Source organism: Papilio polytes, unplaced genomic scaffold (genome assembly GCF_000836215.1).
Source record: "Papilio polytes unplaced genomic scaffold, Ppol_1.0 DF821289.1, whole genome shotgun sequence".
In the NCBI taxonomy this organism is placed as follows: domain Eukaryota; kingdom Metazoa; phylum Arthropoda; class Insecta; order Lepidoptera; family Papilionidae; genus Papilio; species Papilio polytes.
Window position 1 is genome coordinate 6,190,213 of NW_013527915.1, and position 26,475 is coordinate 6,216,687.

General features: G+C 34.3%; 3 protein-coding genes across 4 annotated transcripts in view; 1 reads left to right on the plus strand and 2 right to left on the minus strand.

The window, feature by feature from the left end:
• Positions 1-9,506, minus strand: part of LOC106109169 (serine/threonine-protein kinase PITSLRE-like) — an 11,488-nt gene extending 1,982 nt beyond the window's left edge. The window contains exons 1-11 of the mRNA XM_013290573.1: positions 9,250-9,506; positions 8,897-9,055; positions 8,130-8,803; positions 7,780-7,998; positions 7,436-7,667; positions 6,912-7,083; positions 6,433-6,615; positions 699-843; positions 451-572; positions 108-332; positions 6-19 (exon numbers count right to left, since the gene is read on the minus strand). Coding sequence (XP_013146027.1) covers positions 6-19; positions 108-332; positions 451-572; positions 699-843; positions 6,433-6,615; positions 6,912-7,083; positions 7,436-7,667; positions 7,780-7,998; positions 8,130-8,803; positions 8,897-9,055; positions 9,250-9,326 — 2,222 coding nt within the window. The 5' untranslated portion in view covers positions 9,327-9,506. The remainder of the gene's footprint in view (positions 1-5; positions 20-107; positions 333-450; positions 573-698; positions 844-6,432; positions 6,616-6,911; positions 7,084-7,435; positions 7,668-7,779; positions 7,999-8,129; positions 8,804-8,896; positions 9,056-9,249) is intronic.
• A 278-nt stretch (positions 9,507-9,784) lies between these two features.
• Positions 9,785-14,839, plus strand: LOC106109449 (sorting nexin-29-like). 2 transcript variants are annotated; one of them, XM_013290955.1, is made up of 11 exons: positions 9,785-9,992; positions 10,378-10,544; positions 10,683-10,810; positions 10,911-11,052; positions 11,240-11,343; positions 11,510-12,239; positions 12,315-12,438; positions 12,573-12,749; positions 12,931-13,071; positions 13,482-13,609; positions 13,941-14,839. In XM_013290955.1, exons 1-11 carry the CDS (start codon positions 9,990-9,992, stop codon positions 14,026-14,028), a joined length of 1,932 nt encoding a protein of 643 aa, XP_013146409.1. In that variant the 5' UTR covers positions 9,785-9,989; the 3' UTR covers positions 14,029-14,839. The 2 variants fall into 2 exon arrangements, with proteins under 2 accessions (XP_013146409.1, XP_013146408.1); XM_013290954.1 differs by lacking the exon at positions 9,785-9,992 and adding an exon at positions 10,095-10,208 and having other exon boundaries at positions 10,383-10,544.
• A 591-nt stretch (positions 14,840-15,430) lies between these two features.
• The window catches only part of LOC106109336 (kinesin heavy chain), a 14,255-nt gene continuing 3,210 nt past the window's right edge, over positions 15,431-26,475 (minus strand). The window contains 11 exon segments of the mRNA XM_013290800.1: positions 15,431-17,784; positions 17,959-18,069; positions 18,152-18,266; positions 18,496-18,723; positions 18,966-19,083; positions 21,727-21,828; positions 21,953-22,119; positions 24,962-25,123; positions 25,520-25,810; positions 25,988-26,177; positions 26,371-26,475. The exon segment at positions 26,371-26,475 is cut by the window's right edge and continues 49 nt beyond it. Coding sequence (XP_013146254.1) covers positions 17,774-17,784; positions 17,959-18,069; positions 18,152-18,266; positions 18,496-18,723; positions 18,966-19,083; positions 21,727-21,828; positions 21,953-22,119; positions 24,962-25,123; positions 25,520-25,810; positions 25,988-26,177; positions 26,371-26,475 — 1,600 coding nt within the window. The 3' untranslated portion in view covers positions 15,431-17,773.

Genomic DNA, 26,475 nt, shown 5'->3' on the forward strand with positions numbered 1-26,475 from the left:
CCGACGGAGTACCGAGATCCTGTTAATATTTAAAGCATATTTGATGCATGTACAAATAATTTTAAAGCGAATGGAACTATTTAAAGTACAAATTGTACAATATCTACCTTAAATATTCTATTAAGTTGATCAACTTCAGACTTTCCGGGGAACAAAGGGTTCATTGTGATGAATTCAGCAAATATGCAGCCGACGCTCCACATGTCGATGGGCGTGGAGTACTCCTTGCAGCAGAGCAGCAGCTCGGGCGCGCGGTACCACAGCGTCACCACTATCGGCGTATACTGCCGCAGCGGCGAGCCGTACTCGCGCGCCAGCCCGAAGTCTCCCACCTACAAAACATACAGAAAGCTCTTGTCATCAACACAAATATAGATATACGCAGTACAGATTAACAGCAGTATACATATCATAAAGCATATTTAAAAGAAAATAACCCCCGATATTTACCTTTAGCACGCCTTTGTGTGATAGCAGAAGATTACTTGTTTTAAGATCTCTGTGCAATATCCAGTTGTCATGCAGGTGATGTACAGCCTTCAACAGTTGTGTCATGAGGCATTTTATTTCACCTGTAAAGAAAACAAAACAATTTAACTTCAAATTTCAATGTTCTAAAATTGTGTGAAAATACATTAAAATGTGGTCATGGGTCACATGAAATAGAATTACTTAATTGTACTGTTAAATTATCTCACCAGGTAGAAAGACTTGTTTCTTGCCCCGCATCGTCTCCATGAGGCTCTTGAGGTCGTGTTCGACGTAGTCCATGACGATGAAGATCTTGTCCATGTTGGAGCCGACGACGATCTCGCGCACGGTCACGATGTTGGGGTGCTGGCCCTGCAACAAGCGACCGCAACGTGCGACTCGTTAGAAGTTAGCGTGCCCGGGACACGCGGCGACCAACCGTGCGGACGATAACTATCTTATTTTATACTCTGCAGGAGAAATCATTAACAAACACACACAAATATTAGTACTGCAATAATAGAATTAGACTTAAAAAGTAAACTGTTCTTGCTGCTGGCCGTCGGTCGCAATATTATTTCTTGTCAACTATTAATACAAATATATTGGAGAAATAGTTTCCGTTATAAGGCAGTCATCGGACAGATCCAGTCAGTTAGTAGTTTCGCATTTAGCTAAAGTTCCTTGATTATGCAAAACAAAAATGTTACTTTGCGAAATACTGCTGTCAATTATCAAATTAGGGACGACTTAATTATCATAGTCTGTTTTTCGTATAAATTTAAACATTAATAAAACATTTAATTTATAACATCAAATAAATGTGTCGTGTGCAACACTCTTCTTTAAACAATTACACGCCTCCACAAACATAAATATGGCCTAAAATTACCAGTTTAGTTTGCTGTGCAATATTCTCAGGTAGGTTGGGAAATGTATTTCTTTGGGTAAACAAATATACAATAATTACATGAAAAATAATTTAAAAATCAACTAGTTAACTCCACAGGATTCTCCATCATCACAGGTTACAAAACAGGGCTTTTCACATCACAAAATATTCGAAGTAATTATAAGATTTGTAATGTAAGAAGCCACAATACTTAAAAATAAAATAAACATCGAAAATATTGTTTGAGATGGCGATGCAAATATTTTTGGCTTAATATTGAATACATTTAAATATTATAACAAAACTGTAGTATATTTTATCGTTTGTTGGTTATAAAAACTTGTCTCATGTAAATTTTTCGGATAAATTAATTACATTATTCCACAAATTAAGCAATCAAAACGCCATATATTATAATAAAGGAAATACAATTATTGTTATTGCAAAACTACACACATAATCCCTTTTTGTAAGTATTGTAGCAAGTGCATATAAGAAAACGCTGAGGCTTATAGATTAAGTCACATGATCAATTTGAATAAACCTAGAATGTCCCATCTCACTTGGCTACCCTATTAATTTATTCCTAAAAAATATAGTCAACAAAGCCTTACGTTTACATCCAAAAACCTTATAGGTTAATGTCTAAACTATGTCAAAATAAAAAAAAAGTCAGTAGTATCAATCACCACGTAGTTAAGATATAACAAGCATTATTACATTGTCTTCGAGTTAACACAATGTGCAGCAATGCTGGAGCATAACCTAAAAAGTAATAAAACAAATAATCATATAGATTTTACGAAAATCATAATACTAAAATTGCAACTTGTTACTTTTTTGGGGCCAGAGGTGTGTTTTAATAGTCAAAGTTAGTAATTTTCTAAATCATTTCAGGAATGTTCATTCGATCCTTTAAATGGATGACATGATACTATTGTTTTTAATTTTTACTTTTAGATTTTTTTTTTGTGGACACATTAAACAAAACCACAGTTGACAAATTTATCTAGATTTTCAATATGGAATACATTTTTGAGAAAGTGCTTTCGATTCTGCAATAGCACATGGTGCTAAAAATACTAAACTATCTCTAGTTAGAGTTAATTAATAGTTTGTAAAAGTCGTCCTAAGAATGTTGACATTTAATACTAAACATTTTCCTAAATAATAATCATAATATAAAACGATATATGTCCCCGAATTTATAGCATTTTAACCAAAGAAATTACTGTATGTACTTTGTACTTATTATGTACTTTGTATTATAGGAAAATGTGATAAAATAATGCAGTTTGTAAAATAATAGAAAACGGAATTAATACAGAAAAACATTAATAAAAACATAACATAGAATGTTAAGGGCCTGTCCCACCACTGGTTGATAGAGGGTACGATAGCTTAAAAGTGACATCACTGTCAGATAAGGGAACAAAATCCGATCACATATTTTACACGTTAGATTGTTATCAGACAATTTGCAATTTGGTGGGACAGGCCCTAAAAATCGAATTATAAATAGCAACTTATAAACTAGTTCACAATTTTACATGAGACAAAGTTTTTAGTCATTAAATTAATTATCCAATAAAGAAACCTTAAACGTACTTAATCATTAATAACAATTAAATATTAATAAGTAACGACAAATTCTATTTTAGGATTAGCATGACACAAAAGTATTGTAACATTTATAATGTTAAATAGCAGAATAAGTGTATTTTGCTTTAATATCTTACAAAAAACCTTATAAATCTGAAAATAATTAATGAATTCTTTTACTGATACACATTTTTAAAATACAGTGGACACTGTACTTTATTATTCATTATTGCGTAATTTCAATAAACATTTATACCAATGTTTTAGTTTTTATTTAAATTATTTTGATATTCTTAAATACATTAGAGGCTTTTGTGGTGACGACATGTGGAATTTTTACCCAAAGAATCAATGAGAAGTAAAGGCAAAAATTGAACTAGTCAATATTCCTTCATTATTAGTTAAGCTTCTTTTCACAGATTTCACAGATTAACACTATCCATGTGCTCCCGCATTCCATTCAATAACTTATAAGGTACATTTTTCATACCTTCATTGGTTCATTTCTATTACCAATAAATCCGCTACCATGTTAGAGGTACAGAAGAACGATTAAGGAATTCTTGAAAGCGGAAAATTATTAGGATAGCCTGTTAAAATCCGATTAACGCCACAAAAATTTTACCACATTCAATATTTGTTCCTTCAAGTAGTATATACTTTTAAAAATTATGGTCCACGACTGTATTCTAAAGATGTATTTGAAACCACCAGCATGTGTACGGTTGTCATAACTATACTCTGTCGATATGTCAAGTTCTAGGATACAAAAATACATGTAACCATATTTTTTGTATTTAATGAGAGGAAAAAGGAAGAGTGGTGGTGTTGTTAAGGCAAGAATTTGTTCATTCTCCATTTAACTGAGAGAGAGAGCTGATAATGATCAGCTCTACGCGAAAAAAAATAATATAATGTAATAAAAATAAATGACAACAGCAATAAATTGACCAAACCCATCTCTAGACTAAGCTACAACTGCATTGAAACTCCCAAACAAATTTCTCTACTAAGCTACAACTGCTTTGAAATGACCACACACCTCTCTCATCTAAGCTCCAACTGCATTGAAATGACCAAACACATTTCTCAACTAAGGCACAACTGCGTTGAAATGACCAAACACATCTCTCAACTAAGCTATAACTGCATTGAAATGACCAAACACATCTCTCAACTAAGCTACAACTACATTGAAATGACCAAACCCTTCTCTAGACTAAGCTACAACTACATTGAAATGACCAAACCCTTCTCTAGACTAAGCTACAACTACATTGAAATGACCAAACACATCTCTCAACTAAGCTACAACTGCTTTGAAATGACCAAACCCTTCTCTAGACTAAGCTACAACTGCATTGAAATGACGAAACACATCTCTCAGCTAAGCTATAGCTGCTTTGAAATGACAAAAAAAAATTCTCAACTAAGCTACAATTGCTTTGAAATGACCAAACAATCTCTCAACTAAGCTATAACTGCATTGAAATAACTAAACACATCTCTCAAAACTATCAATGTCATGTCTCTATCACAAATCGAATTATATTTCACTCTACAATATAGATCAAGCTACTTAGCTCAGAGCTCAGATATTTAAATCAGGTTGGTAATAACATTTCGAGGCAAAAAATGACTTAATAAAGGACAGTTGTTTGTTGAAAAAGACATTTACCACTGCAACCATTATGAGCGAGTCAAAAATAAAAACCAATATGAGCAAAATTGAAAACAATATAACTAAATTGTAGATGTTGCAGAGTTGTACTAACAAAACAAATACAAAAATATCTGTTTTTTTTTTCAAATATGAGAGGGACATGTTTTTGTACAATTCATCTGTGGAAAACAGTCATCATAAAAAATAATGAATCTTCATAGGTCTGTATCATTAAATTCTATAAATATGAGCACAAACATTAACTGATAAACTTAAAATTTAATCTCTTCCTTAAAATGTCAAATCTATTCAGGAAATACATTATCTTGAACATTATATATCAAGTCTTGTAACAAAATGTAGCTATTTTATGAAATTTTGTCACTGTTGTGACTAAAAATGTAGTTATTTTTCTTTCACAGATATTTTAAAATCCAATCAATATTGGAATAATATTAATTGTCCACTCGCCTTTTTGTCTCCAAACTATCTTCCATCTTCTCTATTTCATATAATTTGTGTGGAATATATTTTTATATCTTCATCTAAAATATGTCTAGATCTATCTTGTAAATTAATTGTTATTCATGTTAGTAATTCTCTTTTTAAACATCTCTGTAATTTATCATATATTTTCTATTCCAGTGACGTGGTAATGTCCTTACTGTAAGCCATTACATGTATTGACAAAACTGATTTGATACTGAAGTAGATGTAGTCCAATTAACTGCAATCATTAGTACTTTGCTATGAAATTGCTCAATATAAAACACATATCACTCATTTAAATAGTATAGATGTGTAAATATATTTGTATAACACGAAAATAAAAACATGTTATAAAATAACTGTAATCAAAACCTACCATAATATTTCCGTAATATTATCTTACACAAAAGCTTTTTGCAAATAAGGCATACAAAATCTTTTGATAAGCAATTCGTTCTTAAAGATACAAAAATGAAATTATGTTTAAATCATCTTACATGGTAACCCTAACATTATAATTTACATACACAATAACAGACACTTAATAAACTAATGATAACAACATTTTAAATACCATGAAAGTATGTGCTTTGTGTCGTGCTTATCCCATTCAATGTCAGTAAAAATATATCGAAGATCACGTTGTTCATCCAATAACGCATTTTCAATACAATAAAATATAATACTTTATAGCTTGCTGTTAACACTTTCAGTGCCACCGACTCGCCTGTGCGAGCTCACATTCATACAAGGAAATCGTATTGGCATGGAATGTGTTAAGTAACAATAATATTTATGGTAATAACATTTACCTTAATTCTGTTGGCAGTAGACATTCACTTTAGATATGGAAGATATTTTATATAATTGCATCGCCTTCTCAACAAACCTTCAATGTTTATACTTTTATCTAGATGTACCATTTAAAAGAAGTGCTTTCCAATGCACATGACGTTTGGACACAAAAAGTAGAAAGTATTGGAGATATGGTTTCCCCCCTGGAATAAATCCCTTATAAGATACTTAGGCCCGCCCGTGTATCGAAGTTGTTAACCCTTGCAATGGGGTCACACCTCTAGCACAACCCTCTTCAGGTAAGAGGTGCCGGGCCTGTAGGAATAAAATACAAGGCATTAATAATGTGACAGTCACACATGAGCCATCGAGTGCTTGTGTACAGCTCGTGGCTCAAACAACCGGCTTAGGTTATAGTAAGGTGATAGTTGTAAATGTGTACCTTTAACTGAGCGCACTGACGCATTACGATGGCTCAAGTGACCTTACAATAGTAAATGAAAAGAATTTGTGATCCTACCTTAAGTAAAGTGTTGATCTCCCTCAGCGAGGTGATAGGGAAACCCTCCTTCTCCTTTTCCATTTTTAAACGTTTCAAAGCCACTATTTCTTCAGTGGTCTTATCGCGAGCTCTGTAAACAACTCCATATGTGCCTTCTTCAATTCTATTCAGACATTGAAACTCCTCAACCGATCTACACCCCTATAAAATTAAAGTTGTTAGTAACACATGAAAAAACTTTGCATCAAGAGACAAATGCTCTGCACTACCCAGTAAAACATTTTTTAATTTCTCAAAATATATACTTACATTTTTACATATTGTTAACATAAAAATGCTGATAAAAACATGTTCTTGTCCAAAAATCCTTTCAGTACTTTTTTTTTATTAACTCATAATAAATAAAGATTATAAAACTACAAGTGTAAAGACACAAAGATAAAACAATTTAACTATAATTTGATTATTGGCTCTTATTAAATAAATGTAGTATTTACCTGTAAAGCAGGGAAATATGGTGGCAGTAAGTTGATTTCCTCTTCTTTTAATCGTAATTTTTCGTCATCATCTTCCACTTTCACTTCTTCGGCGGGTGGTTTACCATTTTCACCAGTAGGGGGCGGTGAAAATGAATGTGACCTACTTCTACTTTTTGATCTAGAGATAGATCTGAAAATGTTATTAGCAAAACATTAAAAACCAATAAGTGCTTAAATTAAATTGTACCTTCTATTTTTTCTATACTTTCACTAATAATCATTATTTAAAAGTAAATGTTTTTTCACATTTTATTATAGCTACTGCCTTTTACCCACAATTCCATGTGCACAGAATTAAAAAAAAAACTAATACCCTATATGTTCTGCCAGATTATGTTCTACATTGTGTTAAATTTTATTGAGAAGTGTTAAGCTATTTTGGAAATACATAGTAACAAACATGTATCCAAACTTTAGAATTTATTATATTACTATGTTCAATTTTAAGATAATGATAGAAGCTTCTAGATTATTAATATTACCTTCTAGATCCATTGGATGAAGGACTTCTGTGAACTGATTTAGGTGAGGGGGATTTTGATTTTGATTTATTTCTTGTTTTCTCTTCTTCTTCTTCTTCTTTATCACTTCTTTCTTCTTTGTCAGACTTTTCTTCATTGTCATCATCATCTTCATCATCTGCCGATTTCGACTCAGCATCAGAATCAGAATCTGTGGTAGTCTCTTCGTCAGTCTCGCTATTTGAATGTTCACCTAAAATTTTTAAACACAATAGTTCTTTATTGGTTGAAATAATAAATACAAACAATATAAGGCAACCGGAATACTGCAATGAAGTTTACTGTACTTATTAACTTAGACTTACCTTCTTCGGGTTCTGAATGAACGGAATCACTCTTCATATCTGTGTCACTTGCATCCGACACGGTCACAACTGAGTCATAGTTAGGTGATTGTTGTCGCTTCTTCTTGTTGGCAACATCATCTGGTGAAACTGATCTTTTTTTACCACGGCGGCGACGCTCCTCGCGTCGAGCTTCCAACTCTGTCCTTGATTCATGTTTGCGTTTTTCCATTTCTTTTTCTAAAAAATACAAACTTATTATAATTTGAAAGTAAACATTCAATAAATAATTTTGAGAAGTAAATCAAACAATTTATAGTTTGTAACAGAAATGTGATACATTTATAGACAAAATAAAGTAAATACCCTACCAGCTTCTAACAATCGTTTTCTTCTTTCTTGTTGATGTCTATCCAGTGAAGAAGAATGCCTTTGTCGGTCGTCAGATTTTGATTCTTTATCTGTGTAATCAGGCTGTTTTTTATTGTCTTGGTTTTGTAATTCTTTTGATATTCTTTTACTAAGTAATCTTGTCCTTAAATCTTCTAGCTCTTTATCACCAGAGGTTCTATCTCTATTTTCCTTTTCATTATTATGATTAGGTCTATTTTCTTCAGCTAGCAACCTTAACCTAGATTCAATTTTCTCTGTTTCATAACGTTTTCTCTCATTCTCTGCATATTTTTGTCTTTCACGACTTAAATACATTTCACGTTCCCTTTGCATCTCTTTTTCCTTATACATTTCTTTTCCCCTATAAACATCTCTTTGCCGTGGTGCTTCACGGTATGTAGGATTTTCCCTGTACATTTCTCTTTCCCTATAATGTTCTCGTTCCTTATAAGGGTCCTTTTCTCTATAAACATCTTTTTCTCTGTACATTTCCCTTTCATGGTATAATTCTTTCTCCCTCATTTCCTTTTCACGATATGGATCTTTTTCTCTATAGTACTGTTTTTCTCTATAATACTCTTTCGTCATTTCTTCACGTTCCAGATTTTTTGGTACCTCCCCACGTTTTGATTTATCAGGCTTGTCGCGTTCCCTATATGACAAATAAAAATATACGGTTATACAACATCAACACAATGTTTATGATTTAAATCACTTAAAATTTAATAAATAACCGAAACATTACCTGTAAAAATGTTTCTTCTCTTTTCTTGTGGCCACTTCCTTGTATCTCTCTTTCCCTGAACGTTTGTGGTTTCTTTTGTCCCTGTGTGACGGTCGAATCACGGCTTGAGGAGGTTTAATTACTAATGAGTCAGCATTGTCTCTGTCCTCATCGGATAAGCTAAGGTAAAAAACATTAGATTTTAGAAAACAGTATTGGGAAAAACCAGACTTTTTGTTTTATAAAATGCACATAACAGTACAGTCTACTAGAATATTGTCGAAACTAATTCACAGCAAGGAAAGTTTGTTGATTTATATTATTTTTCATTAGAGAAATTCACTGTTAATTCATATAAAACACAGAAAGCCAACCTAAAATCCATTTCATCATGTATAGGGCTGCGTGCTAATTCTCCGTCTTCACTTTGGTCGTCATCGTAATTACTCATGTTATCCTCACAACTAAAGCAAAACCAAGGAATTAACACGACAAAAAAGCAATCGTGTCACACGATTAAATTAAAGAAACTCTAATTTGATAAATAGAAATAGAATATCACGAAGCAATGCAATTGAAACAATACTTTAAAAAGATGAAATAGAATTCGCCATTTTGTTATTGGGAGGATGACGCAGCCACCAAAGACTATAATACACCTCCATAGACTAATTTACTAAAAATCATGCATAAGACAAATGGAAGACCATTCTGATATTATATAATAACTTATTTTGGGCCAAAGCAAGATGGTTTCACCACCTTTCAATATTGGCAGCAATAGCAAATCTTAGTTTTTGAATATCAATATGGAAATCATGGACATAAATCCATTTATGATGGCTTACGGCTGAAGATAAAAAAATTGCAACATCACCTAACATTAGTGTCAGTGTGTCACTTGTCACTGTCAAATTAAATTACGGATGTAAATATTGTATTGCCGTAGTTTTTATTATTTCATTAATTATTTAGAATCTCCTAATCTCCAATTTTATCACTATATAAAGTGTTTAATACATATATGATGCTTCTTGACACTTATGAAAAGTAGCAGATTTCTAATAATAATATTAACTTAATGTGATTATGATAACTAGTTTTTAATTAAACCATGGTTAGTGAAAATTTAATTATGTTGAATACATTATGTTTTTTTCTTAATAGCTTCTTCGTGCAATAGTAGTTTGACTGTATCTGTGGCTATATTATAACGCCTAACAAATATTGTTAGTTTGATTTGTGTTAGCCATTGTAAAATTACCTTGACCACTATTAATTAGAGTATATGAACTGAAAAAGGTGCATTAGGTACTTTCCAGATGTTATTTGCGTGAGTAAAAATATCCAATGTCGATAATAATTATGTAAAAAACACTTATATTGCTTTAAACATTGTTGACAGTGGATCCGCCCATTTTTTGTTTGTTACAATTGTATGTTCAAGTTAAGTTTACACTTGCTTACAAAAATATCCATTTAGAAACCATATGTTGTTTCAGAATAGTAAGATATTGAACACAATTGCTAATGCTATTGATAACAGGGAAGAAGTAAAAAAGAGAACAGAGACTGGACAGCAAATTCTGCGTGATTTACAAACTTGTGTTGATAATTGCAAAAACCGATTTGGTGGAAAGTCTGAACTTGCAACTGAAGATGATTTGAGGTAAAATTTATCATTGTCACTTTCATAAACTGTGTGTGAACTTCAAATTACAAATAAATAAATAAAAACCGTTTGACACTACATAACATTTAAATTTAAATAAGATACTAGAATAATGACATTCTTTGTAAATTTTAGAATAGTTCAATTGTGTGAAAAATGGGAAAAAACACTTAGTCATGGGATCAAAACAAATTTATCAAATTCAACAATACAGAACTTAGTTTCTGCTGGTTTAAACTTCACATTTAATATTATTAATGTTGGTAAGAATACATTTAATTTTCTCTCTCTCTCATTGTTTTAATTAATTTGTTGATCTTAATTTATGTAATGAATGATGTATTAAATGAAAATTCAATTTAGGCAACTCACTTTGGAGCTATTGTTGTCTACATCTGACAAAACATGAGAAGGAAAGGTTTAAAATTCTATCAAATATCAACACCCCATTAGGTTATTTCAGAGCATTTATAAGAGCAGCTTTAAATGAGAGATCCTTGGAAAGGTAATTCTAAACTATGTAATTTGCATTTATAATTTCTGTAAAGAAATGTGAGTCAAAATAACTGGTTTCATACAAAAACTACTTTTATATGTCAATGAATTCAAAATTATAATCTTAGCTGTAGATATTAGCATAGACAATTAGAATTTGATGTAATTAATAAAACAGAATAATTGTTTCTATTTAGATATTTACAAAGTTGGATAAGCCATGGACTTTTATCAGAATATTATGAAGAAGATGCCATAGTCAGAACAAGGGAAGCTAATTTACTTCCAGATATTGCAGCTGGTATGTTATTTAGTTATATTACATTTAAAATTCATGCATTTATTCTACGTTTGCATACTCAATGTCACTAACCAATAGCAGAACTGTTATCTAAAAAAATCAATATCTCATATTAACCAGACTGCATGTCTAGATAACAAATAACTAACATTAATAATTGTTTCAGGTTTATCAACAATATTATTTGCTTTATCAATAGACAAAGCTGTGCTAAATGATTCACAACAAGCAACTCAAACAATGAAACCGGAGCATGTCATTCCCCTGCCCACTCCAATAAAAGCATCAGGAAATGTTAACAGAAAGCCTATCCGTCAAGTTATAACATTTGAGGAACAAAATGACAGGAGAGATAATAAGAAAAATGATTCTGTTGCTCAAACTTCTAGTATGTTATGGAATAGTGCTCCTCCAACTTGCCTTAACTCCCCAGACCCAGTGATAATTCCTCAGTTAACATCAGCTAGTGAACCAACAAGTTCCGAATACAAAAGTGGTATTCGACACTTCTTTCCCGACAGTGTTAAAGGAATTGATAGTCCATCACAAATTCTGACCAGATTGTCGGAATGTGCTAAAGAAATCTTTTCATCTTCCAGTAGTATAGATAGGAATAATGTGTCCAAAGATGACAATGCATCAGATTTAAGTGTAAATTGTTTGAAAATCTATGAGAGTGATAGTGAAGAGGTTGCGGGCAGTATAGATGGCAGCACATCATGTTTAGAACTTTGTTTTACAGAAGACGAAGGTGCTAGTGATGAGAAAAGAGTTAGTTCTGTTTTAGATCATAGGGAAAAAGATTACTTAGATTTACAAATCAAATTCAATCAATTTGAGCTTAAAAGCAAAGAGAAAGTGCAAAAATTGGAGAAAACAGTTGGGGATCTAAACAAGTAAGAAATTTGCAATATAAGATATTTCTGAGACAATTATTCACTATAAAAATAATAATGCAAAATATTTTACAGAGAAAATGAAAGACTAAAAGAGCAACTGAGACGTTACATGTCGGCTGTGGAATCTGGTATTGCATTGAAAAATGGTAGCGAACATGATGAAGAAATCAATTCTTATGAAAAGAAACTTGTGCAAGTGAGTATTCATTATTTATCTTTACAGTAAAAAATAACAAATGATATACAGTTCAACTAACATCAAAACCTACCTTAAAATAATTTACAAGCTTTGTTTCATTGCCGGAGTTATAATTTTTTTTTTTTTTGTAGGTTGCAGAAATGCATGCAGAACTTATGGAATTCAATCAACATTTACAAAGACGGCTACAAGATATGGAAAGTGCATCAGGCTTAGAGATTTTAGATTACCCTGAGTCAAATGTAAAAGTATTTATGCCAAGTGCATTTTTAGTTGGAAAGAGAACTCATTCATACCATGTGTATCAGGTAAATAAAAACACGTTTTTAATGAATTTTTAAAATTGAGATGACATGTTTTTATGCCAACAAATATACAAGGAGAGAGAAATAAGTACTGTCAACTCTGTTAAAGCGGACAAGTCTATAGAAATATGTATTAATTGTAATTAAATTACAGTATCTGTTGAAAAAAAAATTCATGTTACAGATTTTTATAAAAGTAGGTCTTGAAGAATGGAATGTGTATCACAGATACGCAAAGTTCCACGAGCTTCACACGCAGCTAAAGAAATGCCATCCTGATATAGCTAATTATAAGTTTCCGCCAAAGAAGACTTTAAGAAAAAGAGTAAGCATTATTTAATTTTAGTTTTTTCTAAATGTCAATTTTTTAAATAAAAATATATTCATCATCAACTTGCCCTTATCCCTTATGGAGGGTTGGCACAGTATGTGCTGCTCTTCCATACATAAATAAAAATATATTGTAGTCAAAAAAGATCAAAGAAATTATAGCTGGTTTGAAATAGGTTATGCTTAAGAAGGGATTAAATTCAGATTTGCCGGCTGATATGTATGTAAGAGCAGCACATACTGTGCTGACCCTCCGTAGGAACAAGGTCATGCTGATGTTGACCATAATTAAAATGAACTAAGTTTTATATTGTGTCGGTCTTGCAAACTTAACACGTTGAATGCCATACTCATTGTGCGAGCTCTCTCATATGTAGAGGTTGTAGTAAATATTAATTGTTGCAGGATGCTAACCTGGTGGAGAAGCGGCGGGTGTCGTTGCAGGCGTACCTGCGGCACGTGCTGCTGGTGCTGCCGGAACTGCGCGAGTGCACCAGCCGCGCACAACTCATCACTTTACTTCCGTTTTTTGGGTGAAAAACTTTTTTACTTACGCGCCCATTGCTTAACCCTATTTCCCCTTAATATTAAAATTGCGAAGGTTTGGATGTATGGATAAATGTTTGTTACTACGTATCTCCAAAACGACTCATCGGATCTCGTTTTCTGCGCAGGCGATAGCCAGTTGCATTTTTTTTAACACATTAAATGCCATCGACTCGTTTTGCATATACTTTCGTACATAAACATTTTAGTAGTATCAGGTACAAATAAATATAATATAAACAAAAAAAAAAACTTAGGTTAGCAGTAGGGAATGTGTTTATCTATCGTTATAATAAATGAAATATCTCATTTTTACAGAACCTCTTCGAGTGGTAAAGAAAATGGTGCAAATCCAAGTCTGGATCAACATTCGAGTGATTCCATATCGACCTATGACGGACTGTGATGTCGCATATTGAACGAGATTCAATAAATAAATAATTAAAATTGTTTTAGATGCAATTAAAATAGAGGTAATATTTAGATTCGACAATATTACATGCAAGTTAATTTACTAAAGAGTAACATGATGAGCAATAGCTAAATACCTTATTTAAATTTGTTTTTTTTTTTATTACATTCTGCCTGTTTTTTTTAATGCCGACTATAATCTGTAGTTCTGATCTATTTTACTTTTTAAACGTTCCACGGCATTACTTTCTATCTAAAATAACAGGCAAATAATCAATATTATGGAATTTGAGTTTAAATATTAATGTAAGTCCTTATATTTCATGATTTTAATGTTTATTGTAATATTTCATATAACCATAAGTGATATATATTTTCTTATATCCAAAATTACATCTGTGATAATATTTAGTCGGTAAAAAATGACGAAAGAATTTTAACGAAGCAAGGATATGGTCAATCGATTTTTTATTTATTCGTAATTTGTAATCAAATCATTGTAAAGTATGAATTATTCCATACATTAATTTTATGTTTTATAAAATGTATGTTTTCCAGTTTGTTTACTTATGTAAGGTTCTCTTTTGTAATTAATTTAATTTGTAAACCTCCAAATGTGTTGTACACAATTTGGGGTTCAAATCTCTTTATTTATAACAGTATTCATACTTTGATTCGTATAGATAATTGTATTCTTAAATTACGTTGAAAAAGATATAAAAATAACCATGTCCATACATATAAGCTTATTTATAAAGCACTTAGAACTGAAAGTTATTATAATATACATTGTCAAAAGTGATTAATGCGGATTGTTTTTTTTACCTACAGTAAAATGTTTATATTAAAAAGACAAGTAAATTGAAAATGTTTGAATGTAACAACGAAAATGCGTTGTGTAAATTAGTTGAAAAATTAAGCGATTATATAAAAAAAGCATATGTTCCGCTGTGTAATTTATAGAATGGTAGTTTACAATCACACAATGAAATAAATATCGTAAAAAATATACATCAATCTTTTACCGTTTGAAAAAAAGATGTTTTTCAGCAATGAAAACGCACGTTTACACCGTGTTGTATGAACTAATCATCATATCATACAGACAGCTTTAGCATTTTTTAAATATAGGATCACACGATAGTCCAAGTAGAATGTAGTAACATTTTGTAATTTATGAATTTGTAGATGTTTTATATCACTTGTAATATATTGTTATGACTGTATGATTATCGTTGAATATAATTACTGAAAAAATTATAATTTAAACAGTCTTTTACTGCAACCTCTACTTTCTTATTAAAAGAAAATCTTTTAAATGATGAAATTCATTGGAAAGTTTGCACTAAATAGGAAGTCCTAAGGGATCATTGGTAGGATTAAATAAAAGACACACGTAGCAAATTAAATTCATAATTTTATTTTTATAATAAATAAAAATCAAGGAAAGGCTCTTTCGAACATTTTCCATTTATTAAATACATCGTACAAAAGATGTAAATACAAACTAAATCACTTGGTGCAAAGGCAAGCCTGTCGGTCCGCGGGCGGTCGCCGCCGGGCGGAGGGCGGAGGGCGGTGGGCGCTCTGCGACCTCCGGCGGTCGCCAGTTTGAGCTATCGCGTATGGTGAGGTGCATACAGCACGCCAGCGGAGGCCGACACCGACACCGACAGCGCACCGGCGGACAGCCTCAGTACACGCTACGTTTCATAAAAACCGAGTTACACAACACATACAAACCGCTTCCTCGTGGAATGCACCCAAACGTATTGGCGACTGCGAATGATAAAATATGCGTTTAACATGATTTTAATACATTGTAAATAAAGAGGTATTGTAAAAAGCGTATAACACTTCAAAAGTGAAAAAAAAACGAGATAATTTAGTTTCTTTCTTTATATCAAATAAATAAAATATAATAAAATCGAGTATCTAACTTAAGTATGAAATAATTTACTACAACTTTACACCTAAATGATATAAATGTATTGCAACACAAAAAGGAGCTTTGGAACCATTCAGTGATTCGGGCTGACGTTGAATTTGCGTCGATTTCCGGTGATACGTGTCGAATAATAAATCTAACAGTTGTGATTCATCTTTGGTTTTGAGAAGACGTGTGTCGAGCTCAGTTCCATAACTCCTCGCGGGTCGCAGCAAGGCGCGACCTGGTTATTTCATAAGTACTTACATAAGTTACAGATCTACTATGAAGCTAATGCATCTTAAAGCGAATAGAGAACTTTAACCAAACGAACGGCGCGGTGAAAATCAATTAAACTAATAAATAGCGGGGAATCGTTTAACTGGGAGAACGGAGAACATGAAATGTGTATGAAGTATTTTAAATGCCTACCCACTGCGGGTCACGGGCGAGTGATTGTCGTTGTTTATTCTATATGCAAGTCTTCTATTTATTGACTAAACATACTAAGAAGAAAGACGCGATATAAAATAATCGATTAATAAAAAACATCACAGCTCACAAGCAAACGGTGAATATGAAGCGTCGACCGGACAGTCAGTCGTGTGATCGAATGAAATCCTACTCTACGATACATAACGCACTCTGGCATTTAAACCGGGAAACGTCTACTGCTTACATAACTAAGAATCGGCAAAGAGTTAATTTTAAAAGTTCACAATCCGGAGCGATAAAATGTCGAAATAGTTAGTCGGAATAGATTTTCATATTCTAGTGTCGAATATAAAAATCACTCGCTAATCGGTATGTGTATGTGCGAGGATGTGCGAGAGTGAGGGTGAGGGTGTGGGGGTGCGCGGGGGCGCGGTGCCTGCGGGCGCACACTTGCTGTGCAGCAAGTGGCCGAGGCGGCGCGCCGCGCACCGCACACCTCGCGGCTCGCACCGGACAGGGTCGTTTCAATAACTTATTAAATGCTCGCATTCCGGCATAACAACGCTTATCACAATATATAAAAATATATATTAAAGAAGCTTACACTACAACTACACATTGATAAGATGCACGTGCCCGTACGCCTCTGCCGAGACCGTCGTCATTTTTTAAAATTTATTTGTGCGGCAGCACACGCGAGCCTGCAACGTTCGGCGTTTACTTAAATATAATGACATATCGCATCTATCGAACAATTCATGTCGTTTGTATCTCACCGGGAGAAATGGGAGCGAGTCATATCACATAGATCTATATAATTTCAAATCTGTAATGGTAACTGGCTCGGCGCTCTTTGTACTGGTCGATCCCTCCCGCCCTCGCTGGGCCATTTCTTCCCACAAAATACACAACTTCAAGACATTTACTGGACAAAAGCGATGCACATAGAACATTATAGTGTACGGACTAAATGTAATACTTTTTTGTCATTTTATCATAAAAATATTTTTTTCACAATTTCATTTGAATAGAGCGACATTTAGAACAAAGCTCTGTATCAGAATACAATATTATAGTAAGATACCCATAGAAGAGAGTAACGGCGGGCGGCGGTGGCGCTGCCCTACAAACTCAGCGACAAGCTTTCTCTAAATACGTGTGCACTTAGTGACATTAAGATTAGATAGTCGAAAGGTTAAGCCTTAAAGGATTCTACTATATTTTTGTTATTTTTTGTTGCAGCTTATTAATTAGGCTTTTCGTAAACACAAAGTAGTAATTATATTAATATGGGTATAACTTTTTTTTCGAAACGATTTTGCCGCCATACATCTACGAAGTTTCATTTAAGTTCACTATGGTGACTTCGGCAATCTCTTCAACTTTCATCTGAAAGAAAAAAGAAATAATTGAGACGAAAACTTGCACAAATCGAGAAATAGATTCGTCTCGATTGCTAGGAACTAAGAAAAAGTCCTTATTGTCAAAGTATAGTTAAATTTTGCGAGAAAGCTCTCACAACGTTGTTTTTTTTTTTTAAATTCAAAAATGAATGTAACCCACCTCGTCCGCCGACGATGATGGACTTGCGCTTGATGTCCTGCGCGGGCGCGGGCCGCACCACGCCGGGCGCGCCGCTCACCAGGTGCCCGCCGCCCGCACGGATCGGCTTAGCTGTAAAAAAATAGCATTACATTTATTGACAGTTACTTGTTGTGGTACAAACACAGAGAGAAAATTAGGACTATAATATTACCGATTTGAGCCTGGGGTCCTCTCCTGGCGAGGTTCTTGGCCCGCACAGCCTCCTTGATCCTGTCCACCTCGAACTGGTATCTCTTGCGGTCGCGCATCGCGCCCTCCTTCGCTTCCTAATAAACCCACAAAAGTTAATATAAATAGAATTGTATATTTTGATCTTTCCCACAGAAAAAGTGCCACCCTAAGAAATCGCCGCGGAGCCTTCGATATCTTTATGTTATCGCCTGGGAGTTTGTTTTTTTCTAAAGTAATTTACAAAAATATTGCTAGTATAGCCGTCCGCCTATATTTTAAATGAAGTCATTTATGTCAAAATATTTAACAGAGTGATGAGTATACCTTGAGCGCGGTCTCGAGCGCCTTGACGCGCTCCATGGTGGCGCGCAGCCGCTTCTCCAGCTTGGGCAGCTCGCAGCGCAGGTCGGCGTTGTCGCGCACCAGCTGCTTGTGCACCTTCGTCAGCTGCTCCAGGTTGTTCTCCAGGAACGAGATCTTCTGCTTCTGCGCCAGCGAACCGCCCTCCTCCTCCGCGCTCTCCTCCGGGTTCGTAGACTTCTTTATCCTAGCCTAATGTAGAAAAATGTTTTGGTTTTATATCTTACTAATATTATAAATACGAAAGTTTAGATGGATGGATGGATGTTTGTTAGAGTTTACAGCCTAAACGGCTAAAGGGATCACGATGAAATTTGGCATAGATATAGAGGATAGTCTGGAAGAACACATATGCTACTCGATTGTTTTTGTTTTTTAATTCACGTTGATTTATTTGTTATACCGATAACTCAGTATACGCTCGTTCGTCTCACCTGCAGGTCCTGCACGAAGAGTTTGCGCAGATTGTGCAGCGTCTGCAGCTCTTTGGCCACCGTGTCCTCCAGCCCCTTGAGGTCTGCGCGCGCCTGCTCGCGCCGCTCCACGCTTTGACTGTACACAATAACGATAAAATCAACCAACAAGCTCAACATAATAAACTGTGATAAAACACTTTTACACAAAAGTATTTTTTTAAGATAACATAGCAATAAGGAAAATAAAAGAAATATGTTATGGAATGGTTTTGACTGCATGATTTCTGAACATCACTCAGATTATTATTTGAAGTATTTTTAATAGTGATAAGAGGGATATTGTCTTAGTACTCAAATTACCTGCAGACGCGAAAGAGCAGAGCTATCATAACTCCCAGCACGCACCCATCCATATATTTAAAGTCGCTCGGTCATCAAAGGCCATCGTTTTAGAAAATGCCAACCCCCGGCAGAATGATATGAATGGGATACGTGCGGAATAAAATGACAACTCAAAAATTAACAAAAATAAAAAGCTCTAGGCAAACAAACCTTGCAACTACAGTAACCTGTACCTTACATCGACTACGACATACAGTTTATAAATAAAATAATATAATAATAACATTTAAACACCGATTCAATCTAGAAACGATAATTCATAATTTCTGATTTCAGTTTTGGAATTTTCTAGATTCAACGGCGACATAACGCCACGACCGGGCTGGGCAGAGCTACGTGCAAATGATTCCTGTTACTTTTTGTAATATAAATATGATAATTTGCTTTTGCTCGAAGTTCAGGGCCCACAGGTTGAGGCGACAATCACTCTTCGGCATTACGAGTGCAACTAAGGAGGTGATACGGACAACGGGAAATGAGATAAAATGCTAGCGATGGAAGATGTAACTACTACCGGGACCTAGGCCGCTAGGTGACTTGTCTAGATCTAGGTGGAAGCTAGAGTTCTAGCTCTCAAGAATGGACTTTGGGTTATTGTGCTTGAGCATGGCATATTTTATGAAGGAAAACCGGGCAAGTAACCCATGAAGTTCAGTTATAATATGAAAAAGCAATGATGAAATGGGAGAAACACAAAACAAACTTTGTGATTGATGATTGTTGATTGTTTTGATAAGCAAATTATACTAGCAATTTGTAAATAAATGCCAACAATGGAATGATCGTGACAAATTTTATATTAATAAATGCAAAAAGCCATAACACTATATGGTTCCAAAACTATCTAGCCTTTAATCTTAATTTTCTATCTTTATAACCTAAAAATAATTAAGCCTAAAAATATAAATACTGAGAATATGTAGTAACTTTTAAATATATCCCGAGAAACAAGTCGAACAATTCGAGACTAATAGAAAAATATTTCGATAAAAATATGACTCGGTGACTCTCTATACAATCGTTTGATTTTATTTACAAAAATATTTACACAACTATAATGTTGTATTAAAGCATGTTCGTACAATGATTTCTGTTATTGCTCTTTGTGCGAAAATCATATCTAACTTCAAATAAAGCAAGATGTTTCCTTCAAACTATAACATTAAACTTATTTTTACTTTTAATATTTTAAATTCAAAATAACTGTGTTTTTAGTGTATTTTTAGCTTTGAGCCCTAAAAATGTTAATTACAATATTTTTTTTTAGGTATTGATATTAAATTTACTTTAAACACAAAAGGCAGTGAAGTAACACCAACTTATTTGCACCAATGAGTTAAAGCAAGTAATTTTACAACCTAATACTGCACAAACACATCGCTAGCGTTACGAGCTCCACGCACAACTACGTCACGAACATTTAAAAATTTAACTACCCTACATTAATATTGCAGTAGTCATAGGTAAGAACATTTGCCAATATCTCAACGAACCTACGACCAATCGAAATATATTGAGGCCGTAGTAATCAAAATATGCTTCGGAAAGACTTCCTAATTCCTACCTTGACTAACATCTAACAAATGCGAAAATATAACTACTTATTATATTTGAACAATTTTTCTAACACGTCTCATAAACATGTTAATACGAACCGCGAATCATGCATCAAACAACTTTGCAAACATATAAAATAAATGCATACGGGAATTATAAAAATAATCTTTGGTCACATTAACTTAGTTTGTAAATGAAATATTAAAAAAGGACTAGTAGGTTAGTCTTAAAAGCGAAAGCCGTTAGATCATTAATAATTCTACAACTGTCTTAGAGGAACTTTTTACACTTAGCTCGAATTATTGCCGCATTTTATAAGACAGTTGCAGCTGCCGAGGAAGTAAAATAATAATAAAATACGGAAAAATAAATTTGGATCCCGACACACTCCGGTCGCGAACTGAACACACACTGGCTATCTTTATTAGAATCAATATAAAAGGCACTAAAAATGAGTATCGGTGTGTAGAGACCCACGAGAAGAAACGAAAGAGGATAGCAAGCTTAAACCAAAACAACAATCTGAGGGTAGCGATGGGTGAGCAGGATCATGGTGACGGAGATGAGCAGATGCAGCTGGAGGGGGTGGATGTTGCACGTGTGGCGAGAGGGGGACTTGGGGATTGCCGAGAGCGACTTTTCCTCCCTGCTAGCTTTGTCCATGTCGAGGCCCCGGCCGTAGCCGAACCCTAGCCTCTGTTTCTTGGGGGTGATGATGTAGTCCCCGAATATGTCGTTGTCGTCCATCAGCGCGGTCTGCTGATTGGCGATCTCTTTCTCGGCCTTATCTAGACAGCGGCGCGGCGAGCGCGACACTAACATTAGTTCCTTCAGCTTGGCCGACTTGTCCGCCTCCTCGCGCTTCAGCTTCTCGTAGTCGTCTTGCAGCTGTTGGCGCGCCAGCGTCAACTCCTGGTACGTGCTGTCGACAAACATTTACAATCAATAAGAAAACTTACATTAAACACGTTACAACTATATTCCTCACTAGTGCTTATTATCATTGAAGTAGATTGTTCCAAGTCAATCGTTGTAGTTGTACTTACTCCTTGAGCTCCTGGTGCTGTCGCTGCAACGCGGCGAGCTCGTCGCGCAGCGCAGACAGCTGCGTGGTGTGCGAGGCGCGCAGCTGCTCCAGCTGGGCCTCGAGCGCGCCGCGCAGCTGCGAGTCCGCGCGCTGCTCCGCCGCCGCCAGCTGCACGCGCTCCGCCGCCTGCGCCCAAAGGCATACTATACTATTGCATCTCCACCAGTACTATGCAACTAGTGTCAGACCATAGGTCTTAATGAGGTGGAAGGCTAATCGCGCCCCAATTGTTGTCTTATGTAATATAAAACAAAACCAATTAAAAAGAATCCCAAAGCACGAAGTTATTTAAATGATTTTAATAAATTATCTTAGTAAAGTAATAAGTAAACATTAGTGTTACGTAATTTTAAAGTGTTTTTACATTTCATGTGTCCTCGTAGGATTCCGCATTATTAATGTCAACATGTGGAATTTCCTGAGATATTTTCCCAATCAAACGATGAGGCAATAAGTATCGTGAACACGCGAGTTCCCCGTTATGACGTCATAAAATAGGGGTCGATACCCTACTAGACAGGGTAAGGATTTATTGTTGATCAATACCGTGTACCAGTCGCATAGACATCAAAATAAGCCTATCAAATAATTTTATCAGTGTTCTTTTTATAATAAAAGTGAAATTTCTTCGCCGTCAAATGTAAAACTCTACAACCATAATTAGTGGGAAATTGTTACGCTTTACGCAACTCGTCGCGCCAACTGACTTGGAACACGCACATTATTGTTTTCTCGATTATAAGCATATAAGTATAATAAATATAAATTCCACAGTTTCAGGCCAGTTTAGCAAAAACATGAGTGAAAATCATAACATTGTCCATTACGAGTACGTTATTGTCAAGTTAATTGTAAAAAGGGCTTTCATTGATCACAAGTCATCACTGAATAAATAAGAAAAATCTGGATTGTATTTATTACAACATTAGCATTTTAAAACGCAATGCAGGTGTGACGCAATCATTAGGTCGTCAAAGAATGTCAGTAGAAACGTTCTGCAACTCGTTTGCACAAGTAATTAAGAGCAACTTCTATGTAGTATAAATGAGACTTATAAAAATATTCAGAAATATAGTAAAATTACAAGTCATTTACTGTTGATTCAGCTTGAAAATTCAAGGCAAGTTGTATTAAATACTGACTGCATTTACAAGAACATTAACACTTACAATACATTAATTCTTAAAATTTAAACTCGCTTTTATTATTCAGGATAATCATGTTTTCTGTAACATTGACCTACTAAACTCGATTAAAACAACCATATTTGGGACTAATAAATAAGTAAATAAAGTGCACTCATTTTAGCGATCATAAAGTATCAACTCGTATACTTTAAATACATTACAATAAATGTATTCAATAAATAACATGTATATTTTTCCTTAGTAATTATAAGAATTTAAGCAGTGAATTATCAAAAGCCTTGACCCACGTCGCGTTCTCAAAATATTACTCACTCCGCCTATACTCAATTGTTTTGCACATTCCAATTACATTGAAAATAATAACAATATGAAGACTACAATGATTAAAACATTCAAGGGAAAATTGCAATTACGTGACGATTGGAATTATAAAATCTTTAGTTAAATACGGTCAACGTAAGTAAACGCACTCAGAAACTTATTTATTCTACTATATGGCGTTTTTACTGTACATTTTACAAATACACAAGAATATAAACACAGATAAAAAAATAAAAAAATATTATCTGTCAAAGAACATGACTAGTCAAGAGTTAGTGTTTACGTGGGAACATAAAACAAAATTAATTGTAAGTATGTATGATGTATCAAACAAAACCGCTTGTTTTTTTTGTTTTAACACAAACGTTTGGTTTTTTAACTTCTATAACTATAACAATTTACAAACGCCATAAGTAAAATACTCCAGTTTAATTTTATACTTATTCGATGTCTGTTCGTGTGCGAGAAGTCTAAAATTAAACCACGACCCGAAATGTTTTAAGTTAATAAACAAACGCTTTTTGAATATCGTTACCAATGCATTCACAACTATGAAACTGAACACAAAGCAGCCAAGAATGTAAACAATAAATATTGATATTTTGAAATATGGCGGACTATAAATGTTGAATCTTAAACACACATGAATTTCTATACTGAAATTTTTAAGGCATGAAGATTAAATATTACTATTACTAAATACTTTACGGGTCTTAGTTTCCTGCTCACATTTCATAATACTAAAAAAATAATTATTAAAAAACTAGTAAGAGGCAATATATCTTTCAGCACGTATAATTAACGCTTGCAGCAACGTTTGCGTGTTACTGTGTTCGATATAAAAAAAAGATCTTTGTTACAAACCAAGGCTATATACTAATTATATATTTATTTGATTTTGAGAATGTATTTGGGTATCTAGTATGACGTATTACACAAATTACAAAGCTTTAGAATATATTTACTATAATATTTTTAAGTCCCCTAAACACAACAACTTTAAACACTATGTAATGGGGTAGAAAGTAAACTATTTTTTACAAACCTTGGGTTCTTGCTAACATATATAACTCACAAGTAAAATTATGATTATTTAGTGCTTTATGTATGATTCTGTTGTCTGTTTATGACATCTATATAGAACTGTGCAAATGTGAAAAGATATTTAGATATTGATGTCAGTTTGCATTGATATCTCCTTATCAACTTTGCAGGGTAGATATTTTTAGTTAAGAAATTATTCATGTATATCTAAAATTTTATACGAAGTTATTAAATCAAAAGTTGAATCACTTATTATATTCTATTCTATTCTTAGACGCATGCCTTTCAGGGCGTTTTACATATATACATTGAGCATACAATTTGTAGCTAGACAGATACCATTTCAATAAGTATTTCCTGGTTAATTTCAACTAAATCTTCAACCAGTCAACTTCATACCAAAAAGATGGTCACAATTACCAAATAAAACGTTGTGTTTGTATGTGATGTGTTACCTGCAGACGTGCGCACTCCTCGCGCAGCGCGTCAGCCGCCTCCTCCAACTGGCGCTTCTTGTTCTCCGCCTCCCGCATCGACTCCGCGAGCGACGCGCACCGCGCCTCGTGCTGCGAGATCAGCAGCCGGCACTCGCCCAGCGACCGCTCGTACTCCTCGATCTGAACCGTCACCATCACCACCGGTTAACATTTAACAACAACCAACAAAGCAAAAGCGAAGTGTAGGTCGTAGAACATCGTTCAAAAACCTACGCCAGTGGTTTGGAAAGAGCCCCCGTTCGCTTTTTAGAACCTCGGTGCCAAGAATGCAAGTTGCCCTAATGATTGGCGCACTTCAAAAGAAGATGACACTTTAAGAAGAAGAACCACCGACTTATTAATCAATAAAAAGGAACAAACAGAACAAAGTAATTTAACAACATAAAGTAAGTTTTCTTGAGATTTTTCAAATAACAGGTACGTTTTTAAGAATGTGTATGTTTAAATCTTTTAAAGTTATTGTCATATGTTTAATAAGTTACTTACTATATAACAATTAAAATGTACAATTCTCACCTTCTGATTAGCATCAACATTAGCCGTCTCCAAAGAATGGCAGCGCTGCACAATGTTCTTCACCTCACTCTTCATCTTGCTGATATGCAGCCGGGCAACGGTGAATTCCTCCTCCAGTTTACCAACAGTGTCCACATTAAGCTTGAAGTCCAACTCTGAGCCACCAACTGCTGCACCAATCTCAGCCAAATCACGGAGCAAGTTGGTAAGCAGCTCCGCAATGCGTTTACGTTGATGTGCAGAGAGGTCACGAAGTTGTTGCAGTTCTGATGTCGCAGTTGTCAGGGCACTCTGTTAATATTTACTACTGTTATATGATAGTTTTGTGTTATATTCTAACCACTTGGTTGGAAAAAACAGCAATTATACACTTTAGTTAAAGAACACTAATTTAATAGAAACAAAAAAAATTTCAAACTTTCGTATGAAATGTAAGTGTATAATAGAAATTAGGAATGATTTCCATACCTGTTTAGTCTGTAACTCCTCAGAGAGCTGGTCACACTCTCGGCTCTTGCTGTCAACCTCCTGCGACTTCTGGTCGTAGTTCACGGCCAGCTCCTCAAGGGCCTGCAGCACCTCCTTAACCTCCTCCTTTGCAGCCTCGTTCTCCTGCTGGATGCGGTTCATGTCGCCTTGCAGAGCTTCGTAGTCACGCCTACAAATATAATTTATGATAAACACACTTTTGTTCATAAATATATTTGTCATGTGATAATGTAGATGTTATTTAAAAAATATTACAAACATATTTTAATACCAATCAATAAATTACAAAGCAAAAAATTATAAGCAATCATTATATGCAAGTTGAAGTGTTGTCCTATATAACACATTAAATGACTACCCACCTTGTGCAAGCAATAAGCTCCTCCTGTTCCATCATCTGCTCCTTGAGTTTCTCCACAAGTTGAGAATGTTGGTTGATCTCTTCATCCTTGTCATCCAGTTGTTGG